We start from the raw sequence: 14298 nt of genomic DNA, 5'->3' as shown, positions 1-14298 counted from the left end.
TTCAAGTTGAATTTCCGATCTGTCTATTTTCAGAGCGTCCTCCAGGATATAAATAATGACCTCTTCTATGTTTTCTGCTCTGTCCTCAGGAATATTTTGGAATGTCAAATAATGCTCCACATTTGCCATCTCCAAAATCTTAATTTCATTGTCTAACTTTTCATTTTCTTGCAATAAAATTTCTATCTTTTTGTCATTATCACCTGTTTTTTCTTCAATCTTATTTATCTTCTGTTGGTTTTGTAACATCATTTGATTTTGATATTCCAATTTCCCCTTCATATCTATCATTTCTTCATTTAACTTCTCCAATGTTGCTTGTGTAATTTCATGATTCCCTTGTGTCTCCAAGCGATGTTTCTCTACCATCTCTTTATTCTTCAACATAAGATCCTGAATAAATTTTAATAGGTCTGTGTTTCACTTTGAAGTGTAGTCTTTTCCCTTTGCAACATAGCTTCAATGGATCCCTGTGTTGTAGGACTGGATTGGCCAACTGAGGGTGCAGAGGAAGTTTTTTTCGTAAGTCTAGTAATGTTAGATGAAGTCATTTTGAAGTTTACAGTCTGTAACAAAAACGTCTGTTTAAACTTATTCAGGTTCAACAAAAGTAGCCTAAAGTCTCAGTCTCATAACAAAGCAACTTTATCTTATTGCAGATGTTCTTTCCAAGGTCACACAATCAACAGGGAATTACAAAGATTTCATTCTTCTTCTCTTTTTTTCTACCACTAGATGTCCTCCTTAGCTTATTTATCAATGTCCACTATTTTAAACGAAGAATCAATGTCCAATATTTTAAACAGAGAATCTCTTTTACCCCAAGTAATTACCCACCACTCATAAATCTTCTGGGGGTCTTTGCCTTCCAGCTCTTATCATCAGGGATTCAACGTTAATAATCTTCTAAGAGAAGGAAATGAAACGATCTGCTCACCCAGATTCAACACGCTGTTGGAGTTCCTCTGAATTGTGATTCTCTTCTTCCCGTTGGAGACGTCTATGGCTGACGATAAAAAACCGCCTTTTAGCAGAGGGTCTTACAGTTCGCTCTGATCGGGCGCCCCCTGATCTGAGCTCCTGAAGTGCTCCTCCTCCTTCATTGCCTCTCCAAGGCAACTTTTGACCCTTTAAGGGTCGTTAGACGAAGGAAAAATCAAGCTGGAAAGCTGAGCACTGACTTTTCCAGCTTGTCTCAATGCTACCAATCAGGAAGTCTCCCAGATATGGGAAATTTCAAGCTATACCCTACAATGAGCATCTCTGCATTTGCGGAACGGCAGAGGTAGAAGACCTGGCTCACATCCTATTTGACTGTTACCTGTATAAGAGGGTGAAAGATAGGTATCTTGGTCTATATACCAAACAAATGACCCATTGGGATCAAAACAACTTATGTCCGGCCAGAACTTAACGTAGCACAGTACTTAAACAAAATGGTTCAGTTGAGATTTGCATATGTGGGACTGATTGGGGTAGATTGCAAGGGTGACTCCAAAATATAATTTTATCATATTTTATCAATATCTTAAATTATTGTACACTATTACAATTTAATTTTAGATTGTATTTTATTCCCATTTCATTTTAAATCGTATTTTATTCTAATTCCATTTTAAATTGCATTTTATCAAATTCCATTTTAAATTGCTTTTATCAAATTTTAGTAACAATTTGTTGCTGGAACTTTGCACTTTGATATGGCTCAAGGGCTATTCAATAAAGACTTATTATTTGTCTATGAATTTCTGCATTTCCTCCAATTCCTGTGGGCTCATAGGTTTTGGAAGTTTCGCACAGGGTCTGATTTCTATTGCACAGTCTGTGGGCCAATGTGGCGGCAAGTCATCAGATCTCTCTTCACTTCAGCTCTCAGATCTCTCTTCACTTCAGCTTGGACTCTACACTCCTCCAGTATCTTGGGTAATTCCTTCTCCCCCCCTCCCCATTGCGGCTTTTTCGGTTGGGGTTCCCCTTGATTGAGGCTGAACTGTTTCTTTGTTCGATTCCCCTTTCAGGAATCTAAGTTCTGCCATTTTCCAGTCCACCTGTGGGTTCCATTTGGCTAGCCACACCATGCTTAGGATTACAGGACATTCCATGCTGGGGTTACCATGAACGTTATAATCTCTATGTGGTCCCCCAGGGTGAGTTGAAGTGGTAGCATTGCTAGGGTGGTGGACCCATCTAATTGACTGAATGAAATAGGTTTTTTCAGCCTCCTCACCAGTATTCGTAAATTCCCCACTAGTGTTGGGCTGACAAGATAGTGGGTGCACCCAGAGTCTATTAATGCCCTAACCTCTACAGCTTAGGGCATGGTGCGGGGTAGCAGAGTTACTGTCCTGGTGAGGGGTGCTATGGATCTACTTACCAGGGGTTCATCCTCGGAGTTGTCATCAGATGAGTTGGATGCTCCTGCTTTGTAGGCCAGAGTTCCCTTTCCTCGCTGAGCGGAGGTGGGGAACTCAATTGTTTCCATGCCGTTCATGGCTGTTTCCTTCGACTTCACTGGTTGTTTTCCAGGCTTCCTGGCCAGGATCCAATCTGGGGTTCCAGCTGGGGTGCGGGAGTGGTATTCAGCAGCACGATGCCCTTCCTTGCAACATTTGAAGCACCCACTCGTTCTTTTGGAGGTTGGCTGCTTCCGCTGGCTCATGGGTTGGCTCTGGTGGCCAACTGGAGGCCCAAACACATGAAGAATAGCTGCAGGAATTGGGTATACCTAGTCTAAAGTAAAGAAGAACTTGGAGTGACATGATAGTAGTCTTCAATATCTAAGGGGCTGTCACAAACAAGAAAGAATCAATCTATTCTCCAAAGCACATGAAGGCAGTGCAAGAAGCAATGGATGAAAACTGATCAAGGAGAGATTCAGCTTGGAAATAAGGAGACATTTCCTGACAGAACAATCTATCAGTGGAACAATTTGCCTTCAGAGGTTGTGGTTGCTCCATCACTGAGGATTTTGGGAAGAAATTGGGACAGCCAATTTCTGGTAATGGGTCTCCTGTTTCAGCAGAGAATTGGCCTACAAAATCTCCAAGGTCCCTTCCAAGTCTGTTATTCTGTTATGGATAGGTAATTTTTCTGTGCAAGTTGCTAGTTGGGTGTTGGGCCACACCACATGCATAAGCCAACTATTCCTCTCCTTTGCCCAGCAGTTCTGAGGTTTTTGTTTGTGTTTTTTTTAATCCCATTTATATCCCGCCGTTCTCCGAAGACTCAGTGCGGCTTACAATTTAAAGCACAAATCAATGTGCTTAGCAATAGCCTTCATTCTATGTATATGCCTACTTATTCTCTCCCCATTGAACTGCCTACATTTTTCAAATATGAAAAAAGTGAATCTTAAACTTGGTTATGTGGCAAATGCTTTAAATTAGCTAAACCTCTATGATCCTGGAATGGGGAAAAAAGGGAAAGGAAAAAATCTGCTTGTTCAGTAAACAAAGAAAGAAAATAGTATATCGTCTTCCTTTTTTCTCAGCAATCCATTGCAGCTTACTGATTTCCTACTGTAATTGCCCTTATTACAATTACTTTTGGAAAGTCAGTAGTCCATCTCTGTCCAGGTTACTGGCTGATAGCTGTACAGACAGGATAGCAGCATAGTCCTCCAAGGGGTTTGGATAGATGGACAAATGGATAGAGAGAGTATAGAATTTTCAGAAAGATTTCTTTTATATTCTTAATTAGCAATTTGCTAAGTATTTTTCTGATTATGAAGTTTTATTCCATGCCTAGGTGAAATGCTCTCTGATTGTTTTGTTATTTTTTTATTATTCTCTGTGACTCACTTCGAACTTCATACTCGAGAGAACATCTATTAAGCATCAGTAAATCTTTTTTTAATGCGCAGTTTTCTGTGACTTCACCTCCTCCTTTTTTTACAAATGCTGAAGAGATTTTAATACAAGAAAAAGCATCTTCTCCTGAACAATTGTGTAACGTAAACAAAAGGAGAAAAGAAGAGTAATCTTTCTAACTAATCTATGTTCACTTGCTAATAAGATGAATTAAATACTTCTTTTAAACAGATGCAACTCTGTTTTTTACAATTCAGCAGCCCTCTGCTTCACTGAAACCTGGCTTAATGACTCGATTGATGAGAGAGGCTTGCATATCTCAGGGTATCAGATACAAAGGGCAGACAGAACCGCAGAAACATCTGGTAAAAAAGGGGGGGGGTCTCTCCTTTTATATCAACAACTGATAGTGCTGTAATGTAACTACACTAAAGAAATTTTGTGATGTGGGCTTAGAGACATTATTTATCAATTGCAAACCATTTTATTCTCCATGAGAGCTTTCCTCATTCCTACTAATTGCTATGTACATTTCACCACAAGCTTATGTAAACAATGCATTATGAACTCTAGCTGACCAGATTATATGGGCAGAAAAAAAGCATCCTGATTCACTCCTCATTGTGCTAGGTGATTTCAATAATGCTAACCTAAGCTAAGAGTTAACCAAAATACTTTCAGCACATCAACTGTCTCACTAGAGGCAAGAATGCATTAGACCACTGCTACACAACATTAAAAGATGCTTATCGGTCTTTACCACAATGGTCACTCTGATCATTGTATGATTCACCTTGTACCTGTTTATAGACAAAGGCTTAAAATCACAAGACCAACAATTAAATCAGTGAAGTCTTGGACTGAGGAGGCAAAGCTAAAACTACAGGCTTGTTTTGACTGCGCTGATTGGAAAGTTTTCAAAGATACCTCTGTAGACTTGGATGAACTAACAAATACTTTAACATCATATGTTAGCTTTTGTGAAGACCTATGTGTACCAACCAGGAACTTGTTAGTAGCAATAAGCTATAGCAGTAGCAATAAGCCTTGGTTCACAGCTAAGCTCAAGCAACTATGTCATGCCAAAGAGGAAACCTACAGAAAAAAGATAGATTTCTGTACAATCAGGCCAGAAATGTATTAACAAGCAAGATCAGAGCAGCAAAAAGAAGCTACTCTGAAAAGCTAAGGAATCAGTTCTTAGCAAATGATCCAGCAAATATGAGGAAAACTCTTGAAAATGTCACCGGCTACAGCAAACCTTCTCTCTGTAAAGACCCACTTCAATCTTTATCTTAAGAAAACAGAACTCTTGGAAGCAATTTCTTCCAACAGGAATTTTTATTAAGAGAAATTGACTGAAGGCATGCTAGACAGGATCTGAGGGGTCCCCCTACCATTCAATGTTTTAAAGTGTTCCCAAGCATCCCCTTACCCCCAATTCTTCCGGGCAATTCAAACCGGCAGACCTCTAGGTGTTACTTCAGAAAAAATAACATCAGTCCGGCTCCATCGGAATGATCATTCAATCCTCTTATTGCCCAGATTTCAAGTGTTGCATCTTTCCCCCTCCCCTTTTCCCTCGCTGTTGGTAAAGAGAAGAGCTTCAGAGAGGCATAGGATGAAAGGCAGATGGTTACATTGTTATGGTTAGCAGCCCGGAAGTGAATTAACAAAAGGTTACTTTGTATTGTATGCTGAAGGAAATTGACAACTGGCAGACGACCTGAATGTTTTACTGTAGGTTTGAGAGGGATCCACTGTCACCTGTCTCCACTATCCCCATCTCAGATACACCAACAACAGTCGTACCTCCTACAACTGACCCCATCCCCTGGGTCCCCCACCTCTGGTGTTCACAGAAAATGATGTGCAAGGTCTATTTCACAAACAAAAGCCTGGAAAAGCACCAGACCCAGACAAGATAAGTCCTTTTTGCTTGAAAACTTGTGCTGATCAATTGCCCCCCCATCTTCACCTGAATCTTTAATAAACACTAAAGATGTGCTATGTTCCTTCTTGCTTCAAATACTCTACTATCATCCCAGTGCCAAAGAAACCCTCCATCAAAGAACTGAATGACTACAGACCAGTTGCTCTGACATCCGTAATTATGAAAACCTTTGAAAGGTTAGTGCTGGCCCACTTGAAAACCATCACAGATCTGCTGTTAGACCCCTTGCAATTTGCCTACCAAGCAAATAGATCAGCAGATGGTGCTATTAATATGGTTCTACACTACATTCTACAACATCTTGAATCTCCAAAGATCTATGCAAGGGTCCTTTTTGTAGATTTCAGTTCAGCATTCCATACCATCATTCCAGATATTCTTCTCACTAAACTAAATCAGCTAGCCATGCCTGACCATATCTGTAAATGGATCTTAAGCTTTCTAACAGAAGGTAGCAGTAAGTGAAGCTAGGCAAAATCACATCAGATACCTGTAAAATTAGCACAGCCCCCCCAGGTTATGTGCTCTTTCCACTTCTCTCTATATACCAATGACTGCATCTCAAAGGATCCCTCTGTTAAAGTACTGAAGTTTGCAGATGATACAACAGTGATTGGCCTCATTCGAGACAACAATGAATTGGCACACAGATGGGAGGTTGAACAACTAGACTTGTTGTATGGCTGGAACAATCTTGAACTGAACACACTCAAAACTGTAGAAATGACAGTTGACTTTAGGAGAAACCATAGTATTCTACAACCTCTTACAATACTAGACAACACAGTATCAACAGTAGAAACCTTAAAGTTTCTGGGTTCTATAATATCTCAAGATTTAAAATGGACACCTGACATAAAAATGTAATCAAAAAAGCACAACAAAGATAGTTCTTCCTGTGCCAACTCAGAAAGCTCAGACTGCCTAAGGAGCTGCTGATACAGTTCTACAAAGGAATTACTGAGTCTGGCATTTGCACCTCCATAACTGTCTGGTTTAGAACTACAACCAAACAAGAGAGACACAGACTTCAACAGATAGTTAGATCTGCAGAAAAAACAATTGCTACCAGCCTGCCTTCCATATACTGCATGAGCAAGAAAGAGGGCTGTGACAATATCTACAGACTCCTCACATCCTGGACATAAACTATTTCAACTTCTTCCCTCAAAATGATGCTATAGGGCATTGCACACCAGAACGACTAGACATAAAAACAGTTTTTTCCCCCATGCCGTCACTCTGCTTAACAACTAATTCCTACAACACTATCAAAATACTAGTAAAGCTGTATTACTACAATACTCTTCATCTTTCCTGTTACCTATCCTTATCTTCTTATGCCGCTTGTATCTTACAATTTATATTGGGGGTTTTTTTGGTACCCTAATATGCTAAAGCCTTTGATTGTGTGGATCATAACAAACTGTGACAAGTCCTTAAAGAGATGGGCATACCAGACCATCTTATTTGTCTCTTGAGAAACCTATATGCGGGCCAAGAAGCAACAGTGAGAACTGGACACGGAACCACTGATTGGTTCAAAATTGGGAAAGGAGTCCGGCAAGGCTGTATACTGTCGCCTTGCCTATTTAACTTATATGCAGAGCACATGAGAAAGGCAGGGCTAGATGAATCAAAAGTTGGAATTAAGATTGCCGGAAGAAACATCAACAACCTAAGATATGCAGATGATACCACTCTAATGGCAGAAAGTGAAGAGGAACTAAAGAGCCTCTTATTGCGAGTGAAGAAGGAGAGTGCAAAACTTGGGTTGAAACTAAACATTAAGAAAACCAAGATCATGGCATCTGGCCCTCTCAATTCCTGGCAAATAGATGGGGAAGAAATGGAGGTAGTGACAGATTTTATTTTCCTGGGCTCCAAGATCACTGCAGATGGGGACTGTAGCCAAGAAATTAAAAGACGCTTGCTCCTTGGGAGGAAAGCCATGGCAAATCTAGACAGCACACTAAAAAGCAGAGACATCACCCTGTCAACAAAAGTGCGTATAGTCAAGGCTATGGTCTTCCCAGTTGCAATGTATGGCAGTGAAAGCTGGACCATAAGAAAGGCCAAGCGCCAAAGAATTGAGGCCTTTGAGCTATGGTGCTGGAGAAGACTCCTGCGAGTCCCTTGGACTGCAAGGCGATCAAACCGGTCAGTCCTAGAGGAGATCAACCCTGACTGCTCTTTAGAAGGCCAGATCCTGAAGCTAAAACTCAAATACTTTGGCCACCTAATGAGAAGGAAGGACTCACTGGAGAAGAGCCTATTGCTGGGAAAGATTGAGGGCAATAGAAGAAGGGGACGACAGAGAATGAGGTGGCTGGATGGAGTCACTGAAGCAGTAGGCGTGAGCTTAAATGGACTCCAGAAGATGGTAGAGAACAGGAAGGCCTGGAGGAACATTGTCCATAGGGTCGCGATGGGTCGGACACGACTTCGCAATTAACAACAACAATATGATTTATGTTGTTTGCTTAGCTAGTACTCTATGACTATCACTAAGTGTTGCATTGTATGATTTATGATGAAGTGTTGTATTTCATGATTTATGATGAATGTATTTTCATGTTGTATATGATCATGATTATCACTATTATATGTATGTATACTGAGAGTTTATGCACTAGAAACAAATTCCTTGTATGTCCAACTACACTTGGTCAATAAAGAATTCTATTCCATTCCGTTCCGTTCTGTTCTATTATCAGTTTCAGAGGGAAAAACTCATTCTATCAACAAAATTCTTAAGCAGATTTTCCATCTTAGTCCATCATAAATGCTCATGTGCTGGGCAAAGAACTTTGATATAATATAGAATTAGATGACTGGCAAAAGTTATGGGAAAGAAATGTTAAATTAACTAAAGCAGTGGCATATAAAGAAAACTTACATAAAATGTTTTACGGATGGCATATGACACCAGTGAGATTAGCAAAAATGTTTAAAAATCCTTCAAACAACTGTTGGAAATGCAAACAAAGACCAGGTACTTATTATCATATCTGGTGGACATGCCCAAAATGATTTTGGGTTAAAATACATTTATGGTTGAAGAAAATGACTAAAAAACAAATAGATTTTAAGCCAGAATTATTTTTGTTAGGAATAATAGGAGCAAATTATAGAAAGATTGCATATATTTAATACTACATGTACTAATGGCAGCAAGAATTGTATTTGCTCAACATTGGAAAAATGAAAATTTACCAGCTGAAGAAGTATTAATTAAGAAAATTCTAGAATGTGCAGAAATGGACAGATTGACTTTAAAGATAAAAGAGAAAGAAGACTCAGTGTATTTTCAGAACATGGGATAATTTTTATCAATGGCTAGAAAAATGAGTTAGAGAGAAAGGAATGTGATATGTAACTTTGAATATATATTAGCAAGAAGAAGACTATCAAGTGATTAATTAACATACCGTTTATGATAATTAACCATTATCTATTATTGTTTGTTAAACACATGAACCCAGACATTATGCTGTTTGCTAAATATTGAGAATGTTACTTGGAAAAACCCCAACACTGTTCCTAACCCTAACCCAAATCCCAACCTCAACCCTACCTTCTTCCTAACCCTATAAAAACTAATAAAATGTATACCAAAAAATGCTCATGTGCTAGGAGAATACATTTCTATTCCTCATTAGAAAATATTTAAAAGAGCCAATCCCAATTCTCTAAAATATATATCCACTAAGAAATGGGTGATTTATTTTATACCAATTAATTTGCCATTCTCATGGGCAGCCAGATGTAATCCATTGTTGCTAGATTTGGTAATCATGGCATCACAGTTAAACACAGTGTATACTAGGCTCATACACCATCTTCCTCCATATTACCAAGCTGTATATGTAACAGCAGCTGAAACTACAAGAAAACAAGTATAACAGACTACAGATATATACAACTGGAAGAACATTTCTATGTATATTAAGTAAGATAATTTAGGATGGGATTGTCCATTTCAAAATGAAGTATTAAAATAGTAAACCAAGACTTCATAAAAGAGATGGGCTGTAAGGCATGGGTGTCAAATTCGCCACATGTGATGTGTCGCAGCGTATCGGGACTTTTTTCACATTGCCAGAACTGGGGTAGGTGCAGCCTCTGCATGATGTAAATAGTGTTAGATAATTAATAATATTAGTTATTAGTGAAACATGTTCAATTAAGCTGATTTTACCCCTCTCCGTCTTTCCTTCGTTAAAGGAAAACCATTGCAGAAGGATAAAGATCCTAGGTGATTGTTACTATTGTGTATCAGGATTGACCCAGCCCAAAACTGATCATGCTCATTGCTGTGTTGAAATGGGACTGGATATGATTGACACCATCACGTAAGTACTTTCTTCATGCTTAATGCAATGCATTTTAGGCAGAATTTTTCCAATCATTTAATCATTTTAAGAGAAGTATGTGAATAGAGCAAAAAAAGCAGAAGCAAGATCCTTTCATTACTTTAGGCTGCAGCATTAATCAATTATATAGCATTCGGAACTGGTGTGGAAAATGTTCAGACACTGGAAAACTGGCATACTATGTACCTGCCTGCATTCAGCTTTGTGAATCTCAAGTTGTGAAAACCTCCTGCTCTAAAGACCAAATTCTCCCAAGAAATTTGCTTTGGTAGAACAGGGTGTTTCAGGGATGACGGGAGATTTAAAAGACTAAAGATCCACTGAACAGACAGTGATCACCTTCATCAGCAAGAAAATTTTAACAGTTTTAAAATTTCATCCTCCTTTGCTTAGCTGAGAACTGCTGTGCATTTGTGATTTCTCAGTTCTAAGGATTAACTGTCCATAGAAAACTGTTCAGAGGAACTGTGTAAATATAAATTATTTTATTTATCATAAAATTCTCACAGAAACAGAGATAAATGTCTTTTAAGAATGTCTTTTTATTTTTATTTTTGAAAACAGTTCTTTATAACAATATTTTTCTGTGGGCCATGTTTACTTAGTTACATGCAAAAACTATAAGACAGTAATTTATTATATTTAAATATTGTATGGGGGTCTCTACAATTTTCCTTTTTTTGTAAGCTATCATAGCAGTCTAAGAAAAATATGCATAACTTTCTGATATAAGAAAATATACAGGTGAAACTCGAAAAATTAGAATATCGTGCAAACATTCATTTATTTCAGTAATGCAACTTAAAAGGGGAAACTAATATATGAGATAGACTCATTACATGCAAAGCAAGATAGTTCAAGCCGTGATTTGTCATAATTGTGATGATTATGGCATACAGCTCATTACTGAAATAAATGAACTTTTGCACGATATTCTAATTTTTCGAGTTTCACCTGTAAGCAAATTCTTGTCAATGGAAGCACTGCATGGAAGTTGTATCTGAAAATAAATCAATTTTAGCAAAATTTAAACAAAAGCAAGGAAAAGTTAAATATATTTTAATGTTACCTGACTGCTTTTTTTCCAGGTGACTTAATACTAATGTGAAGATTGTAAAGAAAACATTAAGAAAAATGCCCTTGCCAATAAAAAAAGAATTTGCAAAATTTGTGTAAGCAAGGTATTTCTCAAAAGCATACTAAGCAGACAGAGATTTACTTCAAATAGAACAGAACAAGGTTATCTAATGCAAAATAAGGGGCATTTGGGGAGGGAAATGTACCATTGTCATGGGTGTAACACGGTTGTATTGGATTGCGGCTCTTAAAACTGTCTCTCCATTGCTCAAGAGCACTGATTCACAGTACAGTAATCATAGCTTTGTACTTGAAAATGAAAAGTTTTTGTTGAAATTTCTACTGACAGGCAATCATACTTGGACAAATGATATTGTTATAAAAGCAGTGTTGAATAATATGAGACTATTTATTGGAGTTCCTAAGAAATGCCATGGTTTTCTTTTAAAATGTGGTCCTCAGTAAGTAAAATGTTTTTGTTGGATAGTAGACCACAACCTACTCATTGGTAAGCTAGAAAAAGGTGGAATAGACAGCACCACCAGATGGATCTGTACTTGGCTGGCAAACTATACTCAACAAGTAGTCCTCAATGACACTATATCCACATGGAGAGAAGTAAGCAGTGGGGTAGGTACCACAAGGTTCTGTCTTAGGCCCAGTATTCTTCAATATCTTCATAAATGACTTAGATGAGGGAATAGAAGGGGAACTCATCAAATTTGCAGATGATGCTAAACTGGCACGAGTAGCTAACATCCGGAAGACAAACTCAGGATCCAAAAAGATCTTGACAAACGTGAACAATAGGCCCTATCCAACAAAATGAGTTTCAATGTGGAAAAAAGCAAAGTTTTACATTTAGGCAGGAAAAATCAAAGGTATAAGTACAGATTAGGCAAGACCTGGCTCAAAAACAGTAACTGTGAGAGGGACCTTGGAATCCTAGTGGACAATCACTTGACTATGAGCCAGTAGTATGCAGCAGCAGCCAAAAAAGCTAATACAGTCCTGGGTTGTATAAACAGAGGCAAAGAATCAAAATCATGAGAAGTATTACTACCACTTTATTAAAACCTAGTAAGACCACACGTGGAATACTGCAACCAATTTTGGTCACCATATTACAAAAAAGATATTGAGAGTTTGGAAAAAAATTAGAGAAGAGCAACTAACATGATCCAAAGCCTGGAGACTAAAACATATGAAGAACAGCTACCCGACTTGGGTTTGGCTAGTCTAAAGAAAAGAAGAAAGGAAGACATGATAGCAGTATTCCAGTATTTGAGGGGCTGCCACAAAGAAGAGGGGGCCACATTCTTCTCCAAAGCACCAGAGGGCAGGACAAGAAACAATGGTTGGAAACTGATCAGAGAGAAGCAACCTGGAATTAAGGTGAAATTTCCTGACAGTGAGGACAATTAACCCACTGGAACGGCTTGCCTTTGGAAATCATGGGCACTCCATCATTGGAGTGAGCAGGGGGCTGAACTAGAAAACCTCCAAGGTCCCTTCCAGCTCTACTCTATTCTAAAGCTAAGAAATATTTGAAATGTAATACATTTCATTGTTTTGCTATAAACACTACATATTTATATATTTATTTTATTCATCACAGTTTGGAACCACCCATCTTTCTTACAGACGGAATCTGGGCAGTATACAATAAAATAATAAAGCATAAAAAGTACATAAAAATTAAAATTTCAAAACAGGCAAGGATGGTTAAAACAACTGTTAAAAATCAATTGAAAAAGGATGGTTTTCAGGGCAGTAACCATCCCTATGGCTGTGTAATCCTCTGTATTCCCTAAGCAAGGCTATGGAGCCATGTTTTAACTTCATTTTGGAAGGCCAGGAGAGTTGAGACTTGTCTTACATCTAAGGGAAGAAACAATCCACAGGGTGTGGGCAATGGCAGAGAAGGATCTCTTCCTAGATCCCACTTGTCAGAGCTCTTTATCTGTCATGGCCTGCAACATACTTTCCCTGCCTGACCAGGTGGGATTGATTGATGTAATGGGATGAAGATGGTTACGTGTAGGGTTTTATAGGCTATAACAAACATCTTGAATTGGACCCAGGAGCAAAGTGGCACCCAATAAAGTTCACAGAGCAAAGGTGTTACATGTGCCACTTTTGGGGTGCTCCAAATTGCCCACATAGTCACATTCTGTACTAGCTGAAGTTTCTGGATGCTTTTCAAGGGTAGCCCCATGTAGAACTCATTCCAATAATCTATATGGGAGATGACTATCACATAAATGAACAAATGGAAGGCCTCCCTATTCAGAAAAGAATGTAACCATAGTATCAGGGTAAGCAAAGACCCTCCTAGCCATGGCAGGCAGAGCTCTTTATGAGTCCAAGAATACCTCAGATTATGTATCAACTCTGTCTGGGAGAGTGCAAACCCATCTAAGACCAAAGATGAAAAGCTTTTGGGTTCACCCATAGCCATTCCATCTTACCAGGATTCAACTGAAGTCTGTTGTTCCCATCCAGGGCCCCACAGCTTCTAGCAATGCAAAATAACGTCCATAGCATCACTCACTTCACCTGGGATGGAAATATATAACTGGGCTTCATTAGCATATTAGTGATACCTCAACCTATGATCACAATTGATTTCTTCCAGCAGTTTCATGTAGATGTTAAAAAGGAGTGGGGAAAGTCACCCCACAAAGCATGTGCCTGAACTGGACCACCTGTTGCCTATCAACAGTGATTGAGACTGGTCTTGAGGAAGGAGGTGAGGCAGCACAAAACCATATCACTTCCAACTTGCTAAGTTAGCCAAAAAGGATAACATGGATAATAATATCAAAAGGCAGAAAGATCAAGAAGAAAAAGGATGAGTGTACTACCTCCTGTTCTGTACCAGCCTGCTACCGGCCTTGCAGAAAGGCAACCCCTGTACAAATGGCAGAGGCTGGAAAACGTCTGCCAAGTTTAATTCACAAACAAACAACAGAACAAGAAACAAGATACCGGAACTTTGATCCTCAAACGGAGTGGTTGCTTTCAGCAACCAGCCCTTCCCCAAACACTCCCTTTATTAGAGTTCAGGGTGTGGCCTCCC

General features: G+C 38.9%; 1 protein-coding gene across 1 annotated transcript in view; it reads left to right on the top strand.

Moving 5' to 3' along the window:
- ADCY1 (adenylate cyclase 1) overlaps positions 1–14298 on the top strand; it is a gene marked incomplete at its 5' end in the record, with an annotated part of 504540 nt that overhangs the window by 309351 nt on the left and 180891 nt on the right. The window contains one exon of the mRNA XM_083378277.1: positions 9991–10118. Coding sequence (XP_083234403.1) covers positions 9991–10118 — 128 coding nt within the window. The remainder of the gene's footprint in view (positions 1–9990; positions 10119–14298) is intronic.

Source organism: Vipera ursinii, assembly GCF_947247035.1.
Source record: "Vipera ursinii genome assembly, chromosome: Z".
NCBI classification, from domain to species: Eukaryota; Metazoa; Chordata; class Lepidosauria; order Squamata; family Viperidae; genus Vipera; species Vipera ursinii.
Note: the sequence above shows the minus strand (reverse complement) of the source record. Positions and strands in the feature narration are given on the sequence as shown.